The sequence below is a fragment of the Siniperca chuatsi genome, linkage group LG3 (genome assembly GCF_020085105.1).
Source record: "Siniperca chuatsi isolate FFG_IHB_CAS linkage group LG3, ASM2008510v1, whole genome shotgun sequence".
NCBI classification, from domain to species: Eukaryota; Metazoa; Chordata; class Actinopteri; order Centrarchiformes; family Sinipercidae; genus Siniperca; species Siniperca chuatsi.
In genome coordinates this window covers 3,074,753-3,095,559 of record NC_058044.1, presented here as the reverse complement: position 1 = coordinate 3,095,559, position 20,807 = coordinate 3,074,753, and the positions used below count along the sequence as shown (strand labels likewise).

The 20,807-nt window shown below is 40.6% G+C and overlaps 1 protein-coding gene across 1 annotated transcript; it reads left to right on the top strand.

The window, feature by feature from the left end:
- The first annotated feature begins 2 nt into the window (after nt 1–2).
- xpo1a (exportin 1 (CRM1 homolog, yeast) a) lies at nt 3–19,730 on the top strand. The gene is made up of 25 exons (XM_044189502.1): nt 3–648; nt 1,384–1,516; nt 1,771–1,872; nt 2,749–2,821; nt 2,922–2,983; nt 3,061–3,105; nt 3,898–4,079; nt 4,776–4,824; nt 4,918–5,037; nt 6,347–6,475; nt 8,458–8,616; nt 9,767–9,949; nt 10,666–10,804; nt 11,448–11,629; nt 11,890–12,046; nt 12,385–12,548; nt 13,511–13,645; nt 13,774–13,957; nt 14,417–14,523; nt 15,177–15,371; nt 15,501–15,669; nt 16,333–16,467; nt 16,793–16,952; nt 17,731–17,827; nt 18,876–19,730. The coding sequence occupies exons 2-25, from the start codon at nt 1,391–1,393 to the stop codon at nt 19,020–19,022; spliced, it is 3,201 nt and encodes a 1,066-aa protein (XP_044045437.1). The 5' UTR covers nt 3–648; nt 1,384–1,390; the 3' UTR covers nt 19,023–19,730.
- Nucleotides 19,731–20,807: the final 1,077 nt, after the last annotated feature.

The window sequence follows — 20,807 nt, the reverse complement described above, 5'->3', positions numbered from 1 at the left end:
GCGCGCGACGGGCCGAAACACCGAGAATGAATATCCCGGTCTCAACCGGTTTCAACCGGTCCGTGGTTGGAAGCATGAGCTTAGAGGAAGAGCACACTTGCACGCATTAAAACATCTCTGCTCTCCAACAGTGTGTGCTAATAGAGCCAGAAATAAAAACGAAACTCTTTCATTTCGTGATTATGACCCGGAATACCGCTCGAAGTTTTGACTCCGTGAATCTGTGTTGTTAGCTTAGCTTACATTAGCCAGCAGACCTGAACCATCATTGACTTTTCCATTAGCACGCTAAAGTTGCTATTAGCCCGGTGGGAGTCGGCTGTAATCACTGATAGCTAAAGAAAAAGATATGTTTCAGACTGGTTGAAGACAAGAAACAATATGCTGTAACTACGGAAGGCTTTAAATACATCGCCAAGAATCGATAAGTATCCAACCTAAAGGTATTTTTTTTAAATTAGCGCTCTTAGTGTCATCCAGGAAAGCTAACATCAACGTTAGCTGTTGGCTAGCGAAGGTTAGGAGCATTGTAACGTGTGCCATGAGATAACGTTGTAGTTGTTTTCAACGCACCGAGAGGATTAATATTTCGCCAAGTCGCATCAGTGAACCAATACTTGTTTTCGACGAGCGGACAGGACACACCAGGTAAGTTAATCCCGATCAGCATTAACCTAACTAACCCATCGTCGGCTAACGTTAGCACCCGTCAGTTTCAAAAGTAATGTGGTGTTTTTGTCTTTGGGGCGCGGGGGGGGTTAACTAGCTGTTACTCAAACCAAACATGACATAACGCACTGTAGCCGGGGGACTTGTGTTTCCACGACCATGTTTTCCTCTGTGGCTAACTCATTTTTAATTGCTCTCAATAGCCGTAAAACAGGTCTATCAGTTGGGTTGTAGTGAATGCAGCTCTGCACCCAGTTAGCCAGGTGGGGGCGTTGTTTCATCTTCTACAAGCTTATTTGTTTCAATGGGTGTCATAATTGGACCACGAGGGCTGACTGAAGCTTCAAGCTGGCTGCCTTGACACATTTTGACTGAACAAGAATAACTTGTTTCTGACTCACTGCTGCAAAACGTGAAGGAAAACTAACCATGCTTGTAAGGCCTACATTCCCACTTCTGTTTTGGCTCACCTTTCCAAATATTAATGCATCCATTAAATGTCATGTTTCATTACCCCAGTTTAGTAGTATAGTATTTTAAATATTACTAAAATATGCAAGTGACACTAATACTCAAAGCTTTAGTTCTTAACTGTCTTCCTGCAATCTCTACCTGTAGATGAGTGTATTTATTTTTTTTGTAAGTTTCGGTAGTACCTTTGTTACTACTACCAGGTGCTGCTGTGGTTAAAGTTCATATAATTTCTCCTCTCAGAAGCTCTATGCCAGCAGAAATGACGATGTTGGCGGATCACCCAGCCAGACAGCTGCTGGACTTCAACCAGAAACTGGACATCAACCTGTTGGACAATGTTGTCAACTCCATGTACCACGACATTGGATCCCAGGTGAGGACTGCTCTTCTCTGCTGTGGGCTTCCACTTCAGGTGGATGGGATTCACATGTAGTCTGTGCAAAGCTGTGACATTTGATTACAAACGAGCTCCTCGTGGGTTAAATGTATTTTTGTTCGGTAACAAAAATGAAGAATATGTTGCTTAGCTTAACCGTGTAGCTTAACGGGAAATATACCCGTGGTTGATCTTTTAAAAACCTAAAGATTCATGGACTATAAATTGTTTGTTGTGTTGCTGTCTTGTAGCAACGAGTGGCCCAGGAAGTTCTCACCAACCTGAAGGACCATCCAGACGCCTGGACGAGGGTCGACACTATCCTGGAGTTCTCTCAGAACATGAAGACTAAAGTACGTACCTGACACGTACGATCTAGTAGCAGAGAAAAGCTATGAGCTCACGTCAGCTTCTTGTTGACAGTGTCTCAGGGCAAGTGTAATTATGTGAGACTGATGTTTATCAGTTTATCCACATCAGGCCACAGCTTTCGGGGCAGTGAGTTTGGACATTCACTCTGCTTTAGCACCACTGTTTTCTCCAGCTAATGGAAACTTTCTGTGCTTATCTGAAAAATTATTAGTCTTCTCTTATCTTTTGGTCTGAGCCATTAGTTGTGATAATATTATCATCAGTGGTCAGCGCTATCAAAATGTCGATTTTCTGTTGTTTTTGAGTTTCTCTTGGTGTCGCTGTTGTCTTTATTTGTTCAGTTGTGATGGCTTCCAATGCTTATGCCAACTATCCACAGTTCTTCCCTTTTAGTATCACAGTTGCTGCTGCCAGTAGTGCTAAATGCTGCAAATAGAACAGCAAATAGATTAGTTTTCAGCAGCTTGATGTAGGGTTGATCTGTTCTGTGTTGTAATACGAGACTGTACATCTGTTAAGTTATTTACAAACAGCGCTGTCATTTCCATTCATGTGGAAGGATAAAGGGACCTGAATGGTCCAAAAAATGGACACAGATGGGACACACAGTTCTGTTTATACTACATTGAGTATCTGCATGCACGAACCTGTTCACACGTGTTTTTCGGTGTGTATGGTCCATGCTTACAGTCCTTAGGTCATACATTTTGGGCTGCATGCGCCTGTACGTGTATGACATCACCAGGGAGACATGACAAAATACCATATAGTGGTTGTTTGTTGTTAATTAGCTCTTGATGAGAACATTACGTCTAATACTTTTTCAGAGCTCTAATACATCTCAATTTTTCTCTCAGTATTATGCACTGCAGATTCTGGAGACAGTCATCAAAACACGCTGGAAGATTCTCCCTAGAAATCAGTGTGAAGGTCAGTTTAATGACGTTAAATAAAAAGATTATAAAGATGTGTTTCTTGTCAGAGAAATCCTCTCTGCATTTTCCGTTAAAACACTTGGATATATTTTCAGGCATCAAGAAATACGTTGTTGGGTTGATCATCAAGACTTCGTCTGATCCTGCAAACATGGAGGTGAGGTTACATTAATGTAAGATATTGAACTTTGTGCTGCTCAATACTGATGTCACTGTTTTTATGTTCATTTGCAGAAAGAGGGAGTGTACATTTCAAAACTCAACATGATCCTCGTGCAGGTAAATACACATTTGACTGTTTGACGCTTTTTAAAAAAATACTTTATTTAACCAGGAATAAAAGACTCATTGAGATTAAAACTCTTTTTCAAGAGTGTTCTGGCCAAGACAGGCAGCAGCACATAAGACAAACATAAAACAATTTACAATGAAAACAAAGAACAAATTACAGAATTATAAGATATAAAAACAATTTTCAACATTCAAAACATCTACAGCCAGATGTATCTGCTTCCCAGGCACTTAAAATCACTTTAAACACGTCTAATAAGACCAGCTCCCGAAGATTTAAGTGATTTTGCAACTGATTCTAAGCCGAGGGAGCAGCATACTTAAACGCCCCTTTTCCCAGTTCAGTACGGACTTTGGGGACAGTCAGTAGAAATAAGTCCTGGGAGCGAAGACAATAACTTCCCATACTTTTTTAGGATGCAGATCTGTAGGTAAGAGGGAAGCAGCCCAAGAATAACCTTATAAATAAGAATATGCCAATGATTAAACCTACGGGTAACCGAGGCAGACCATCCAACACGATCATACACAGAGCAATGGTGAGTAAGCGCTTTGAGGTTTGTAATAAATCTCAGTGCTCCATGGTAGACTGGAGATTTTTCATGAGTAATGTTGAAAGAGTCGAGTAAGGAGGCAATGAAATGCTCATTAAAACAAGCAAGCATTTCGGCCTTATTAGAGATTTTATGCGTGTCCTTAATGTACGTAGTTCAAGAGCAGTGACTGACATGATGTGATGAGGCTGGTGACACAGAGCTCTTCTTCTCTGAACTGGTTTAGATCCTGAAGCAGGAATGGCCCAAACACTGGCCCACCTTTATCAGCGATATCGTGGGAGCGAGTCGGACCAGCGAGAGCCTCTGTCAGAACAACATGATCATCCTCAAACTGCTCAGCGAGGAGGTTTTTGACTTCTCCAGTGGCCAGATGACCCAAGTCAAGGCCAAGCACCTCAAAGACAGGTAGCTGATAAAAGTAAATGTACTGTGACTTATGTGAAGTGAAGAGTTGTTGGTACATTTTGGTTGTCGCTTGTTAGTTGTCTGTTCTGTCCTCTAGTTCTGCAGGAAAATAGATTAATGGAAATCCAGATATCAGTTATCCAGATCACTTCCCCAGTTTACGTCCATTCAGTTGCAGTACTTAGAATGCAGTGAATGGGTGTGTGCCATAACAGTACTCTTAAGTATCAACATTTTCTGCTTCAATCAATTTAAATTAAATATTTAACTCTGGCACAGTTAAGATTAGCTCACACTACATGTTTTAATCACCCTTTCTGCTTGGCCAAAACATCCAAACTTTCGCTCACACACACACAGAAGTGTTTTTGTTCAGTGACAGTTCCAATAAAGTTTTATTCAAACAAGATGGCTGCATTCTCAAATGTTGACAAAAAAAAAGAGAAAGACCGAAGAGAAGGAGTGCGGGGAGAATCATTATCAGAGCACAGTCTCAGTCAGGGCTACAGCAGCCTGCTTAAACTGCTAGATCATTGATCGTTTGGGCAGTTAATCAGGTGTTGCAACACCTGGGCGTCAAACAGAAGCTGATCTGGGGGAAATTGGTCAGGGGCAACCAATTCAGGGGCTTAATCCATACAGTGTCTGCCAGCTTAAGACATGACTCACTGATGATCCCTACTCTTTGTTTTTCAGCATGTGCAACGAGTTTTCCCAAATATTCCAGCTGTGCCAGTTTGTGATGGTAAGACGAGGTTGACGTCAGACCAAACAGTTCTCAGCATCTGCCTCTGATGTTTATTGAATACCACAATCTGTACCACCTTCTTCTGTGTAGGAAAACTCCCAGAATGCCCCACTGGTCCATGCCACGCTGGAGACTCTCCTCCGCTTCCTGAATTGGATTCCTTTAGGTTACATCTTCGAGACTAAGCTCATCAGCACTCTGGTCTACAAGGTAAACCAGATAACATTCGTTCAGTAAATCAAAACTTTAGGTGAAACGTTTGTGTAGTTGGCCAAATCGGAATCAGATCATATTTATTCATTCATCTTCACACAGCGCACACGGAGTAAAAACTACATTTATAAACAAAAGATAAATATGGCGGTGCAAGAAGTAGCAAAGTGCAAACAGATATAGTGTTGGTGCGCAAAGTTTACATACGCTGACAGTTGCACGTTGTGAGCTGACAGAGTGTCCGACCATTCAAACGTGAAATGAGAACATTTAAATCACGATGTTACGATGGTAGAGGATGGATCGTCCATCGGCCCAACTCTAATAAGATAAGCCTTTATTGATCCCCATAGGGGAAATTCGGTTGTTGCAGCAGCACAAAGGCAGAAATAAATACAGATAAATAGGTAAAGTAAAAAAATAATAATAAGAGGTATATACAACTAGAATAAGAATAGAAGTAAAAAGCAATTTAAACAGATATTTTCAATATATGCTGTGTTTCGCCTCCAATGAGAATGTCCTCTGACAAAGGCGCTCTTGCATTGGTTCATCCTGCAGAAGCGTAACAAACAGAGGAAGTGCTGTTGAACGCTCGCCATTTGTTTACATCTGGTTGCCCCAGCAACTTGGCCAGGGAGCATCCACGCACACACATTACTGTACGTGTCTGTAAAGCATGGAAAAGGGACAGTTTTTCAGAACATTGAATGTACCAAAAATTGACAAATCTTTGGAGAAAATTTTTATTTTGTCAGAAAATTATTTGCCAAAATTTTGATAATTGATTAAACATTTAAGTCATTTATCAAGCAAAAACGTTCACTGGTTTCAGCTTCTTATATGTAAGGATTTGCTGCTTTTCTCTGTTTTACATCATTGTGAACTAAATGTCTTTGGGGTCGTTTTAATGTGTCACCTTGAGCTCTGGGTGATGGACATTTTTTATTAATCTTACAATTTATAGACCAAGCCATTAACTGATGAATGGAGAGAGAAAACCCCAGATTGATTGATAATGAAAGTTATCTTTAGTTGCGGCCCTAATTTGCCCTAGTCTGCATTTTACACACATCTGCCTGTGAACTACTTAGTCCTGACCCATTGTGAGCCACTGTCACTATCAGTTTTGTGACCAGCCTGCAATCAGGGCAGAAAATCGGTGGGTTGATGGATGTAAACACTGAATTATAAAACTGCCATTTTTCACAGAAACACGAGTAGGAGTACTGACAATACAGACAGACGGGACAGTTAAACCGGCAGTTCAGCACTGACCTGATTTGTTTTGTTTGTGTGTTTTCAGTTCTTGAACGTGCCCATGTTTCGCAACGTGACGCTAAAATGTTTAACGGAGATTGCCGGAGTGAGCGTCAACCAGTACGAGGAGCAGTTCGTCAGCCTGTTTACCCTCACCATGTGCCAGCTCAAACAGGTACACAAACACACACAAACACACAATCATTCTGAGTGGTGCTTAAGTTAATTGCACTCATTATGATTACACACAAGCACACTCTGTTATTACGCACACACTTTGTGTAAACAACATCCTGCCACACAATTTCCTACCACACACACACACACACACACACACACACACACATACAGCATATAAAGTCTGCAGGCAGCACAAACTCTCAGACTTGCTGTCAGCCTGTTATTGCACACACACACAAACACACTACACTGTCAGGCAGTGTAAGCAGTTGTTCACTGTTATTACAAATAGACACAAATAACTCACCTGTGGGCGGAGTTTATGGGACAACACGGTTGAAAGCTGCAGGGGGAAATTCCAAAAACAAAAAGCATGAGTGGAACACAACACAGTGTGTTAGTATTTTGTTTTTGAATTTTGCGTGTTTGTCTTTGTTTGTATTCACCGCAAGGTTTTGGTCCCATTGAGCTTCCTCGCCTTACTGTATACATAGAATTAGCTGACGCAGGTGTGGTTGCTAACACCCTCGACACACCTATAGAGAGTATGCGTTTACAGACTGCCTGAGACTAAAAAGATGACAAGCAACACAAAGAAATTCTTTTGTAGGAGTTTTTAACATCAACTAATGGTTTTCTGAACGAAACATGTAATAACATCAGAATATTTTTACAAGACTGAGTACAGACAACCAGAAGATCATTTTAATGCCCATTGAATTTTGATCAGGGTGACAAGTAAGCGGACTTTATTGATGTAGCACGGCAAGTTACAGAGTGCTTTACAGGAGGAAGTGAGAAAAGGGCAAGACAGCACAAAAACGAGCAAAGTTTATAAGTGGAAAAAATCAAGAAAAAGCCAAAGAAAACAAGTGGGAAGATGCTTTTTAAAGATTTGAACTGATTTGGCTCCTCTCTCTGCAAAAAAGGCTGTTTCAAAGTCAAGCAGCAACAAAAGTGATGCTATCCGGTTGTTTCATCGTTAGGGATCAGGTATCAGTAGGCACGGATTGTTTAAATATGACTTATCAAACATTTGAACTGTCTGGGAGTCTTAATTAATAATGAATCACTTGTCTTTCAGGAAACAAATCATAACCTTCTTTCACTCCACATTGTCTCAGTGTATTTACCATCAGCATGTGCACACACGCTCCTTATTAGGTGGATGTAAACTGCTCCCCCTGCCTGCAGTTGTTATCGTTGTAAGAGCGAAATAATCCTGAATGATCGTAGATATCAGGCCTAAAAAGCCATGTTCCCCAATAACAGGTGTTACTGATGAAGAGTCATTAAGTCAGAAGATGATGTTTATCTCTAATTTATAATATCTAGAGCCGTAGTTACCAAGCCTTTTGAATTGTGGCCCCTTAAAGTGTCTACCTGCGACCCTCCTCACAGGTTGCAGAAGTCTGAGCTGCGAATGGTTCTACCAAAGATTTTCTCTTCTACACTTCTCAGATTGTTGAATCAAATTTTAAAGTTTTTTTAGTGATCAGAAAAGGTCAAATTAAACTATTTCACAAGAAATATAAAAAAAAAAAATAGCAAAAGTCAGAACAAGAACAAAACATGTTGTATGTTAACAGGCTGTTAATAAATGTACATCTATACACTCATGCTAAAAAGAAACATCAATTTGAATTATGGATATATATTTTTTTTCTCTTAATTGAAATGGTTCAGATCTTGAGGGTGAAAGCTTTTTTCCAAAGCATTTAACCCCATCTCATGGTCTTCCTCACCACATAGTGTTTGCAGGGTTTGCTTTGTTAGTTTTAAGTCTAGTTTTAGATGAAATGATCTTCTTGGGTGGTCTGACGGCTCAGTGTGGTTTAAGACCTAAAGGTATTTACAGTAAATACAATGTCCTCAAACAAAACACACTATGGATGCAATTATGGCAAAACAATTGAGGAAAAAATAAAGTTTGAGTATAAATAAATAAAGCGAAGTAATGTTTTGTCGTCTGGTCAGATGCTGCCTTTGAACACTAACATCAGAATGGCCTACGCCAACGGGAAGGACGACGAGCAGAACTTCATCCAGAACCTCAGCCTGTTCCTCTGCACCTTCCTCAAAGAACACGGCCAGCTCATCGAGAAGAGGCCCAACCTGCGAGAGACACTCATGGAGGTAGGAGGGCGAGACGGATCCCTTTCACTTAAATCAGAAAAGGGGGGGGGGGTTTCATTACAGAACGAACTAGACATTTTCACTGTTGAAACTGGGTTTTGTTTTTCATGTGGAAATGTGAACTTAAATGATTTAGTCATTTCCGCCTCCGCTTTAGGGTTGTTAGAAAGAAAACTCCCCCTCGTATTCAGTGACTTCCCTGCCTCTCCTGTGTTTCCTTGCCAGTGGTGTCCTGATTAAACCTTTGCAATGACATACATTTGGGACTGATTACAGTGGGAAGGACCACCTTTTATAAGTACTGTTTCAGGAGGCGATGTTGACAGAAGAGCAGTAGTCCGTGTAGCAGTTTGTTCAAGAAAAGACTGTTCAGTTGGTATTTTGCTGCAGTTAGACAGAGAGATACAGAGATATCCATTAATCCCGGATGGAAATGTAGCCAAGTGGCAAAAAAATAAGGAAACTACAGATCAGTATGGAGACTTAAGTGTATTAAATAAGACATTTTGAAATGATTAATCATATGAATAAATACAGATATGTAATATATCACTTTTATTCGAGACAAATGGGGCAGAGCCAACCAATCACAATTGTGAATCACTGCTCATTCAGACTTAAGCAACGACCTTTTGAAAGAAAACAAACAAAAACTTATGTGTTGAATAATAAACACTATGGCTCTCCATACGATGGATAAATAAAATAAAAAATAAGATACAATAAACTAAAAAAATATAATAAACTAAAACTGAACCAAAAAAGTACTGTAATCTAAATCTATACTGTGCAATGATAGTACCTGGCAGTAAATAAAGTTTAAAAGTAAAGCCAAACTTCTCTGTCTCCTAACGTTAGTTCAGAATAGCGTAAAGTTAGTCAATCGTGTATAACCCAGATATTTATCACATGAAGCCGGGTGTCACCGCCGCAGGAGAAGACCCCAACAAACATCAGTGATTTTAAGTTGTTGTTATTCCTCTTTGTAACAGAATAAGTAAATTGCTTGTACTCTAATCATATTATCCAAAAGGAAACATTTTGCAGTGATGTACGTGTGATTACATGTGCTGCAACCCTGAGCCATATAGCAAGACTAACCACTGTTAGTACTGTTATGCGAACTCACCACACTTTGCTCCGCCCTCAGGCCCTGCACTACATGCTGCTGGTGTCGGAGGTGGAGGAGACGGAGATCTTTAAGATTTGTCTCGAGTACTGGAACCACCTGGCAGCAGAGCTCTACAGAGAGAGTCCCTTCTCCACCTCCAGCACCCCGCTGCTGTCCGACGTCCCTCCACGCAGACACCTCTACCTGCCTGTACTCTCCCAGGTAGGGCTGTCACCCAACACACTGAGATATTCACACAGACTATAAACTGATTTATGACACAAATGTGAATTTTCATTAATTTGGTTAATCTGCAGATACGTTTCTCAGTTAATCGATTAAGCGTTTGTTTAATAAAATGTCAGAAAATGATTATAAATAATCTGACGACGTCATCAGAGTCCAAAACCCAAAGATATTAAGTTTACTATCACAAAGACAAAGCAACAAATACTCTCATTTTAGAAGCTGGAACCAAAGGACATTTTAACAATTGATAGTGATCAAAATAATTTCCCATTATTTTTCTGTCAAGACTAATTGATTAATCATTTCAGCTCTAAATGTAAACCAGTTGTGAATTAATGGAGGACTTTAGCACACTTCCTGATGAACTGTATTCTAGAAATGTGAAACTGAACATGATCATGTGATGTTTTTCTACGCAGGATGCTTGTGGATGCACAATTATGAACGAAATGCAAAACATGATTATTTTAATCAGTTTTAAAACCATAATTTCATTTTCAGTACTGATTATTCATCTGTTTTTGTCAACAAAATACATTTATTGCTTGAAAACATTCAAGAATTATTCGCTGTCACTTTAACAATGTACTTAAACATGCTTCAAATTAGGAAGATTGGTCAGTCGGCTCAATCAGAGGCTGTTGCAGACTCGCACATCCAGCTTATTCCCCCTCCTCTTCTTCTTGTAGGTGCGTTTGCTGATGGTGAGCCGCATGGCCAAACCAGAGGAGGTGCTGGTGGTGGAGAACGACCAGGGCGAGGTGGTCAGGGAGTTCATGAAGGACACGGACGCCATTAACCTTTACAAGAACATGAGGGAGACTCTTGGTAAGTTGATACATGTCTGTGGTGATAAATACATGGTTCTGTTTCAGATACACACATTATTAAATATCAGTTCTTTCTTTAAATGTGAAGTTTTAAGTGCTTTTTTAGTTTTCCAGATAGTGTACATCTACAGTGTGTTTGGACTGTCTACTCATTATTGTCATTGGTATTCCAGTTTGCTTACTCCTTTATTGACTCATACACGTCTCTTACACTGGATTTGTTTACATTCAGTTTCTAAACCAGGTTTAGGGCTTTTTATTGTAAATTACACAACTGGGTCCAGAAATCTCTGGTAAATTTGAACTCAGACGAGAAGAAACCCATTTAAATTGTCTGGTTTACTCATGTATTTATGAGTCTGTTGTGTTTATTGAAATGTTTCACACCTTTCAGTTGTTGTTTTCCCTGAGAGTAACACCTACTTTTGATTATCATTTCCCTACACTGTATTTGAAGAGGGAGGAATTCATATTTATTACACTATTTATTAATGGCAACCAAACAAAATCGAAAACATAGCACAGCACACAGAACAAGTAGCCTGACATGACCAGTAGCTGAGTTATTGCATGTAAAAGTATCCACTATGTATTTCTCACACACACACACCATAGACTCAACCGTCTCTCTGTGTCTGCAGTGTATCTGACCCATCTGGACTACGCCGACACTGAACGCATCATGACAGAGAAGCTCCACAACCAGGTGAACGGCACCGAGTGGTCGTGGAGGAACCTGAACATGCTCTGCTGGGCCATCGGCTCCATCAGCGGGGCGATGCACGAGGAGGATGAGAAGAGGTTCCTGGTAACCGTCATCAAGGTGGGGGCGCACAGACCATATTATATTTGTGTTAACATCCCTCTTAGTTAGTCCAGCTACAAGTGGCAACTCGCCTGTGTCTGGCAACATGGCTGCGTGACAGAAGCATTTAATTAGCTAACCTGCTGAGTCCAGTTAATCAATCCTAATTGCTTTCTCTGTAATCCTAGACCATTTCTCCCAACCAGTTATTGACACAGCAGTTATGTGTGTGTTGAACTGTGACCGACGTTAACTGATTGCGTGTGTTACGTGCTCAGGACCTGCTTGGCTTGTGTGAGCAGAAAAGAGGGAAGGACAACAAGGCCATCATTGCGTCCAACATCATGTACATTGTGGGCCAGTATCCTCGCTTCCTCCGAGCCCACTGGAAGTTCCTCAAGACTGTCGTCAACAAGCTGTTTGAGTTCATGCACGGTGAGAAACCGGAAAAGATCGAATCCTCCACACAGATCAGATCGAATCCTTTTGCGTAAATCGTTCTCTAAATCTTTGAATCAAAAATCCACTGCTATTTGAAGTCTTAAATGCATCTTTACTGAAACGTATTGATTCTTAAATCTAAATCTGCTTACAAACTGTGATGTGTGATTCTGAAGAGCCCCCCAAAAAAAAGAATAACACAGACCTTGAAGAATTTGTATTTCCTAAAAGTGCTACTGTTACTTGCACTGTGATTAACGCATGAATGCTGTCTGTCAGTAAATGAGGCTTATCTTGATTTTGTGTCGTTTATCCTCTCCTTGGTCACACAGAGACCCACGACGGTGTACAGGACATGGCGTGTGACACTTTCATCAAGATCGCCCAGAAGTGCCGGCGTCATTTTGTCCAGGTTCAGGTGGGCGAGGTGATGCCCTTCATCGATGAGATCCTCAACAACATCAACACCATCATCTGTGACCTGCAGCCACAGCAGGTCAGTCCTGTCTCTGACTTTTTTTGATTTTGATTTATTTGACATATCAAAAATATATATATATATATATATATATATATATATATATATATATATATATATATATATATACACTGCGACAAATACATAATCATTGAAAATGTTGAAAATGAGGATAACACAATAAAGTTACAGGATAACTGATTTCCATTGTGGTCCTATTTCCAGGAAGACAAAGATAGCAATACAAGTCACAGATGACTAAGGTACCCTGTACCATCACATAGGCTACATTAAAACAACACATCCTTCCATATAAAACTACAAAGCAAGGCAAAAGAAAATAAATATATACCTATATACTATATAGCGCACTTAACTGCACATACATGCATAGGCTACTTGCATACATACCTACACACATTCCCACCTATTACATCCATAATAAAATACGTATACACATACACCCAGTGGCCAACTCAGCAGGCACCGCCGCACACCCAACAAAGCGGCCACTCCCATCTTTGAGTGTGGCCCCTTCATTAGGCGCACCCAACAAAGTGTCCTCCGAGCACACATACCTACAAGCATACCGTGCATACACACATACATACATACATATGTACACCCACATACATTTCTAAGTCATTCTCTCATTTTGGTCAAATAACCATTTCCCACATGCATGTTTAAACCTACGACAGGACTGACTTGATTTTATCTCAGCTGGAAGTCTATTCCACTCTACCGCTTCCATGTACAGAAAGGTATTTTGCCCAGAACATGTCTTAAATCTACATGGCACAATGTCTGTGGCCCTGCTTCTAGGTGTCATTAATGTTATTTGTTTGTTTTTTTTAAATGCCATTATTTGTAAGACTTTTACGGATGACATATGTTACATTTTGCACTAAAACTTTTGCTACATTGTTAGCGCTGTGTGAAGGTCTGAGTCAGGTAATATCTGCCCCTCGTCTCCGCAGGTTCATACGTTTTATGAGGCCGTTGGCTACATGATTGGAGCTCAGACAGACCAGGCAGTTCAGGAGCTTCTGATAGAGAAGTACATGCTGCTGCCTAACCAGGTGTGGGACAGCATCATCCAGCAGGCCACCAAGGTGAGGACAGGTCGATTATAATCCACTGATGTTTCCTTAATGCCTCAGGCGTTCTCATTTAATGCAGCCTGTAGCCTGCTTTCGTTGAAAATGGCTACTTAAGCTAAATTATGGACTCTCTGCTGCAGAACGTGGACATCCTGAAGGACGCAGAGACGGTGCGTCAGCTGGGCAGCATCCTAAAGACAAACGTCCGAGCCTGTAAAGCTGTCGGCCATCCCTTTGTTGTCCAGCTGGGACGAATCTACCTGGACATGCTCAACGTCTACAAGTGCCTGAGTGAAAACATCTCCTCGGCTGTCCAGACCAACGGTTAGTTCCTATTCGCTCCCTGTGTGTGTCTCTGTCTCAGTGTGTGTTAAGGTGTAACATGGCTAAGGTGTGTGTGTGTGTATGGCTCTTCAACCGAAGTCTTCAGCCATTTACATTTCTTGCTTCTTTTTTTTTAAAGAGGTTATAACTGATTTTTTACACTAATGTATCAAATGACAGTTGAAAACAATGGTACAATGTGAAAGTGGTCTGTTGTAGTGATGAACGTACAGAGAATTCAGCAGCAAACAGCAGACAGACACAGTTAGAGACCAGCTGGTGAGCCAGATATTTCCCTCCGGAAGTACTGGATGTATAAATATGTTTTAAAAACAGTTTATATATATATATATATATATATATATATATATATATATATATATATATATATATATATAAACTGTTTCCGCTGCCCCTAAGTGGCCAGGTTTAAATAACTGTCTTGTATCATTTATACAGGTGAGATGGTGACCAAACAGCCTCTGATCAGGAGTATGAGGACGGTAAAGAGAGAGACATTGAAGCTGATCTCAGGCTGGGTCAGTCGCTCCAACGACCCTCAGATGGTGAGCAGGTGTTTTTATTTTTCCCAGTCAATTCTGTAATAGAGGAAAGTCTTTTTTAAATGTGTGATTTATAATGACTTTTATTTTTAGCAGTGTTCCACACAAAGCATCCTCTATATTTAATTCAACAGCAGTGCAACGACACAGTGAAAACATAACCAATGCTGCTACAGCAAATGGAAAACTGTACTAATGATTTAGGATGTATGCCCAGTTCCTTCTCAAAAACAACAGTCATAATGTTTATAATTAAAAGCTGAAATTAAAAAATGTTTTCAGTGCTGTGAACTGCACTGTAACCCTTACTGGGACCAAAACATGCACAAACAAAAATCAAAACTACAAATGTCCCCCAAACACAAGTATATAATATAATTTTGATTCCAAACCATTTTTCACTGCCTTATTGACCGGTACCAACGTCTAAAGATGGGTTTTAACAAGGTTTTAACTCGACTAAATCACGTTAAAGTCAAATATAGACGTATTTGAATGTAGAAAATTGACATAGAGTTCTTATTTTACACCATCTAATGACTGGTTTCTTCGGGATCCATATCTACTCTTTCTGATCAAAAATCTTTTAATGGTACAGTCATAGACATTGGGATGGTGGGTCTGTCAACGTGTTTGTGTGTTGTTTTGTGGTCCAGGTGGGAGAGAACTTTGTGCCCCCCCTGCTGGAGGCGGTTCTCATCGACTACCAGAGGAACGTGCCTGCTGCCAGAGAGCCCGAGGTCCTCAGCACCATGGCAACCATCGTCAACAAGCTGGGAGTCCACATCACGGGTGAAATCCCCAAGATCTTTGACGCCGTCTTTGAGTGCACTTTGAACATGATCAACAAGGTCGGTTTGAGTTATTTAATCACACCTGGTACCAGGTGAAAACTCTTAGAAAACAATTTTTAAAAAAAATTATTACAGTTACAAAGTTACAGACTTTAACTCCTTGTTGTTCTCCTCCTGTGCCATCAGGACTTTGAAGAATTCCCAGAACACAGAACCCATTTCTTCTACCTCCTTCAAGCCGCCACCTCCCAGTGCTTCCCAGCCTTCCTGTCCATCGCCCCGGCCCAGTTCAAACTGATCCTAGACTCCATCATCTGGGCCTTCAAGCACACGATGAGGAACGTGGCCGACACAGGTCTGAACTGGCATCGACTCATCCTGTCAGATAGAGTTCGCACAAATATAGAGAACTTAGAAAGGTCATTGAATTTAAAAACTGTCTTGGCGGGGCTTGAAAAAGTTGGATAATGAACTCAGCTCAATAATGGCTTTGTCAGCTTTTTTTTCACAGCCAGAAAAATGTTTTCACTATTTAGAAACGTAGCTATGAACCTTTTTTAATAAGTAAAAAAACAAACTAAAAAACCTTCTTGATTTACTCAAATTTTAAACATAGAACATGGCTTCATTTTGATGTCTGTTAAATGTGCATTGTGCCTCTTTATATGATGGTAAAAGGCAAAAAGTACACACTTAAGTTGCAGTTAACATTTTTTCTTCAGACAATGTTTCAGTTCAACAAACCTCTTCCTGCCGTCTCCAAACAGAAGGCTAACTCCTCTTTAGATTGGAGAGGTCTCCTGACTAATAACACAGATTATGATTAGGAATTAGCAATTACATTGTAAGAAATAATGTTTAAAACTGCGGTGTTTCATTTTTTTAAATTCTGAAATCTTAGTTGAAACACAGAATTATATCGTGGACAACTGATACAAGTTAGGTTAATGTGCCAGAGCAGTGCAGAAGTTTGGAAACAGTGGCTGTTTCCATATCTCTGTGTCTTCATCTCCTGCAGGTCTACAGATCCTGTACACACTCCTGCAGAACGTGTCTGGAGAGGAGGCGGCAGCACAGAGCTTCTACCAGACGTACTTCTGTGACATCCTGCAGCACATCTTCTCCGTGGTCACTGATACCTCTCACACTGCAGGTAAAGAGACTGACCTGGTGGCATCTGGCTGTGTGAAGACATATTCTAACCCTTTTTCATTTTCCAAAACTGGAAAATATACAATATTCAGTTTAGTTTTTATATAAAGTTTGAACACATTTGCTCTCAGGTTAACTCCTCATTTACTTTGTTAATATGAAAAATAGAATTTATTGTCTTTTAATGTTAGAAGTTACTCTGTGGGGTTTTAACAGCTTTTAGGGGCCTAATTTCATTAAAGCATACTCAACACAAAAATATTAAGTAAACTGTAAGTTCATGTGACAAACGCTGACGAACCCCTCTGCTTGCTTCCTGTCTGCAGGTCTGACCATGCACGCCACCATTTTGGCCTACATGTTCAACCTGGTGGAGGAGGGGAAGGTCAGTGTTGCTCTGAGCGCCGCCAGCCCTGCCAACAACCAGGCGCACGTCCAGGAGTACATCGCCAACCTGCTGAAGACGGCCTTCCCCCATCTGCAAGAGTAAGTAGGCTTCAGCCCCGTCAGGTGAACCACAGTGGGATTACACGAGCTGTGTGTGTTTGGTTAACGTTGCCAGGTGTATTCAGTGCTTTTTCATGGAAGAGGTTTTACACAAACACGTGGAGATTAAAGGGAAAATTTAATAACTGAGATTTTTTTTCAGCCACAGCAATTTCAATAGACCAGAATGCACTTATGCCAAAGAACACATTGTGAGTGAAGGCTACAGCTGCCATCATAGACATATCCCGAGAGTTCGAGTCTTTAGTCCTAAAACCTGGAAGTGAGTCAGTACTATTGAACTCTGGGTTCCATCCTCTAATTCTAGAGAATTTATTTACTTAGAAAACTTTGATTTATGCAGAAAATAAGGTCTGAGGCTGACGGAAAATCACAAAATAAATTGCACCTGTTAACGTGGCACTCATAAGTTTGAAGGCTGTTTTGTGCTTTAAGGATTAGGGTTATATAATGGGAACTGTGTGGTTCAAAAATTGTAACATGTATTCACTGGTTCAGATTATTTTTAAACATTGAAAATGGAACTGCAGATGCACAGACTTTTGATTGAAAGCAGCAACTTGGCACTCCTTTGGAGGTTGTCAAAAAACATTCAGGCAAATGCCTACATGAAGCAGTGGTATATCACATGAGAGGGAAGAAGTTAATAAAAAGGTCATGTTTGTTGCACGGCTGTAACAGATGTTGTTGTTTTGTCCACCCTTGTACATGCTGTGCTGTTTACAGACTTGCGGCTAATTGAATGTCTTGTCTTCAGTGCCCAGGTGAAGGTGTTTGTAACGGGTCTGTTCAGCTTGAATCAGGACATCCCCGCCTTCAAGGAGCACCTGAGGGACTTCCTTGTGCAGATCAAAGTGAGTGTCCAGAGGAAATGGTTAACACCTGCACCTGAAAACAGACCAGGGAAGATGTCATTAATAAAAATGTAGTACTAAAATTAACTGACAGTTGCATCGAGACTATGTTTCACAACACACAGACGTTGTTAAAAAAGGAGATGACAGATCAAAGAAGGATTTGTAATGTTTCTGGATGATTTGAATCTGCAGTTCTCAAGCACATGTCATCCAGAAACAAGAGTCTGCTGCCTCTCATTCACAGAGAAGCCGTTAGGGAAAACAACTTTATGCTAATTTATGTTTGTTCTAATAATTTTTGTTGAACAGGACTTTATTTTACATTGGTGATTAGTTAAAACAGGCGTGTTGTTGAAGTCCAAGCCTGATGAAGCTCATTCAAGGTGAAACTTGTGCTTTAATTTTGGGAAACTGGCAGTGTAAAGTGATTTTTGGTCATCACAGTTAATGCCTTAGACCCTGTCTGACTTCCAAACACTGCAGCAGCTGATTTAACTGACGGAGTCACTTTTACTTGGAATTTAGACAATACATGAAAGGGGCTACAATGCATTAGTTGTGTCGCATAACTTTCTATGCACTGTGCTTGAATATTGTGTGGGAGAATTGTAAAAGCACATCAAAGCAAAAAGGTGATGATATAAAAACATCGGGCGACATCAAATCATCTCAACTGAGCCTCCGTCAAAATGTAAACAATGATTCTGTGCTTGGATCAACAAAGACAGATAGCACAATGCTTTATTTAACTAAAGCGGCAACTCTTTGGCTATATTACACACTTATTAAAGCTCGGGGACATCTTTACTTGTTCGTGTTTGTAAATCAACAAATACATTACATAAACTCTAATCTGACTGGGAGCATTTGAAAGCTACAACCTGCGTCAGAACTCAGATTATTAACTTTTGAGTGGAGAGACCTTGTGGAAAGTTTGAGCAGTACAGGTCTCCCTCTGTGGGAAAATGGCAGTTTGGCCAGATTGAATCTAAAGCCTTAAACCTGGTGTGAGCGCTGCTGAGCCTCTGCTTGTGTGGTCCTGCAGGAGTTTGCTGGCGAGGACACGACGGACCTGTTCCTGGAGGAGCGAGAGACGGCTCTGCGCCAAGCCCAGGAGGAGAAACACAAGCTCCAGATGTCCGTGCCCGGCATCCTCAACCCTCACGAGCTGCCGGAGGAGATGTGCGACTGAAGCAGCAGCGAACAGCGGGTGCAAAACAGCTCTGAAGGGGGAAAGGTCAAGAGCAAGGACGCTTCCTGTTGATGAATTGTTTTCTTTTCAAGTGTGTTTGTGTGCAAGTGTGTGTTGGAAAAGAGAATGAGGAGCCAGAGGACGGACCCCAGCACTCGGTTGTACGTCGACCAAATCAATGTCAATATGTAAATGAGAATCGTCACCCTGACCCCCCTCAACCCTGGCGCAGATTTTCTTTTTTTCCTACAAACTTATTTTATACAAAGATTTTGTGTGTAACATGCCATCTTTTGTTAATTCTTTGCTAATTAAAGCTTTGTGTTTGGCCGTACGGTTCTTTTACACCTGCATGAAGTTGAAATTATTCAAGGTTGTTTTTAATCCCTCTTGACCCCCTCGATTCACCTCCTCTCCTACTTGTTAATATGTAATATATAATGTTGAAACACTTGCAATGGTTAGTTGACGGATTGCTCTGGTTTCAGAAGTGCCATGTGCATGGTGCAGGACGAATGTGATCAAGGGGTAGACATGTACTTCCTTGCTTCCTTTGTTGTCTTGTTTTGGTTTGTCAGTGTTTATTGTTTTGTTTTGTTGGTTTTTTTTTCTTTTACTCTGGCTCTCTGATTGAGTCGGAGCTTCAGTTGGACCGCTCTGCGTTTGGATGAGAAGGAAGGCTGTGTGCATATCATCCTGTTTGTAAAGCTGTCTTAGTACTCTGAGAATATAAAGTTGGCTATTTTTACAAAAAACGTCTGTGACTCTGCTTCTTACCCGAAGCCCTGAAGGTTACGGAAAGCCTGGAAAAGACGAGGAATGTCGCAGCTAGGCTTCCAGGACCTGAAGGGTTATTGCAAATGACATATATATATTTTAAAAGGTTTTGGAAAATTGGAAATTGTTTATTTGAATTTGACATTAAGCTTGGCTGTTCATGGACATAGTTACCTTTTGAGGAAATAGTTCCCAAACTGCTGGGGGGGGGTCACACCAGACCAGGGGGAAAAATGTGGAGTGAAACTAAACTTTCACAGCAGATATTTTAGCTTTGTCCCAGTTCCTACTTGTCAAACGCAGGCGTAACTAAATATTATTTGCTGCATTGCAATGTAATAATTGCTGGAACGGAGCCATTGTTAGTGTTATTAGTTCCACCTGTGCTTTTCCTTCTATAACAGGACAAAATGTCCGCTGTAAAAAAGGTTTTTGAAACTGATTCATTTGGGAACAAGTGACATAAAACAATTTACTGCTCATTATAATAAGTTATCTAACAGAACTAATGAGTGCGTCAGTACAGCTCTACCTGTACATTTAAACTTATTTTGACGAAGTGCAGTGTTATGCAGACAGACAGTGGGATGATGAGCTGTTACAGACACTGGCCGAACAAGGTACATATTACTTTTGTAAGCAATGTTCTGCTCTGTTAATCTACACTGAAAGAAACACTGTTGTGACATTAAATGGGTCTGAAGGTAGCAGGCCTGTTATCAGGAAGCAAGTTGTCAGGTTTGGTTCCAGGGAGAGAAACTTCATTTTGGTGAGTTTAGTTTTCTAGTCTATACACACACACACACACACACAAATTACATTGTGGGTCCTGAGTAAGTTATGACATATGGGTCTGATTAGAAAATGTTTTAAAGCCACCTGTCCCTGTGAAAAGGCTGGGTCTGACAATAATGACAACTATTTGGATAATGAGGGATTTAACTAGGTGTAACATGAGATTTATTACATTGGAGGAAATGGAAACATTGTAAACTAAATATTTCCTTT

Coding starts and splice junctions, on each gene's coding strand:
- xpo1a (XM_044189502.1), top strand. CDS start 1,391: ATGCCAGCAGAAATGACGATGTTGGCGGATCACCCAGCCAGACAGCTG. Junction 16,468..16,792: donor TGATACCTCTCACACTGCAG/GTAAAGAGACTG, acceptor TCCTGTCTGCAG/GTCTGACCATGCACGCCACC. Junction 17,828..18,875: donor ACTTCCTTGTGCAGATCAAA/GTGAGTGTCCAG, acceptor GTGGTCCTGCAG/GAGTTTGCTGGCGAGGACAC.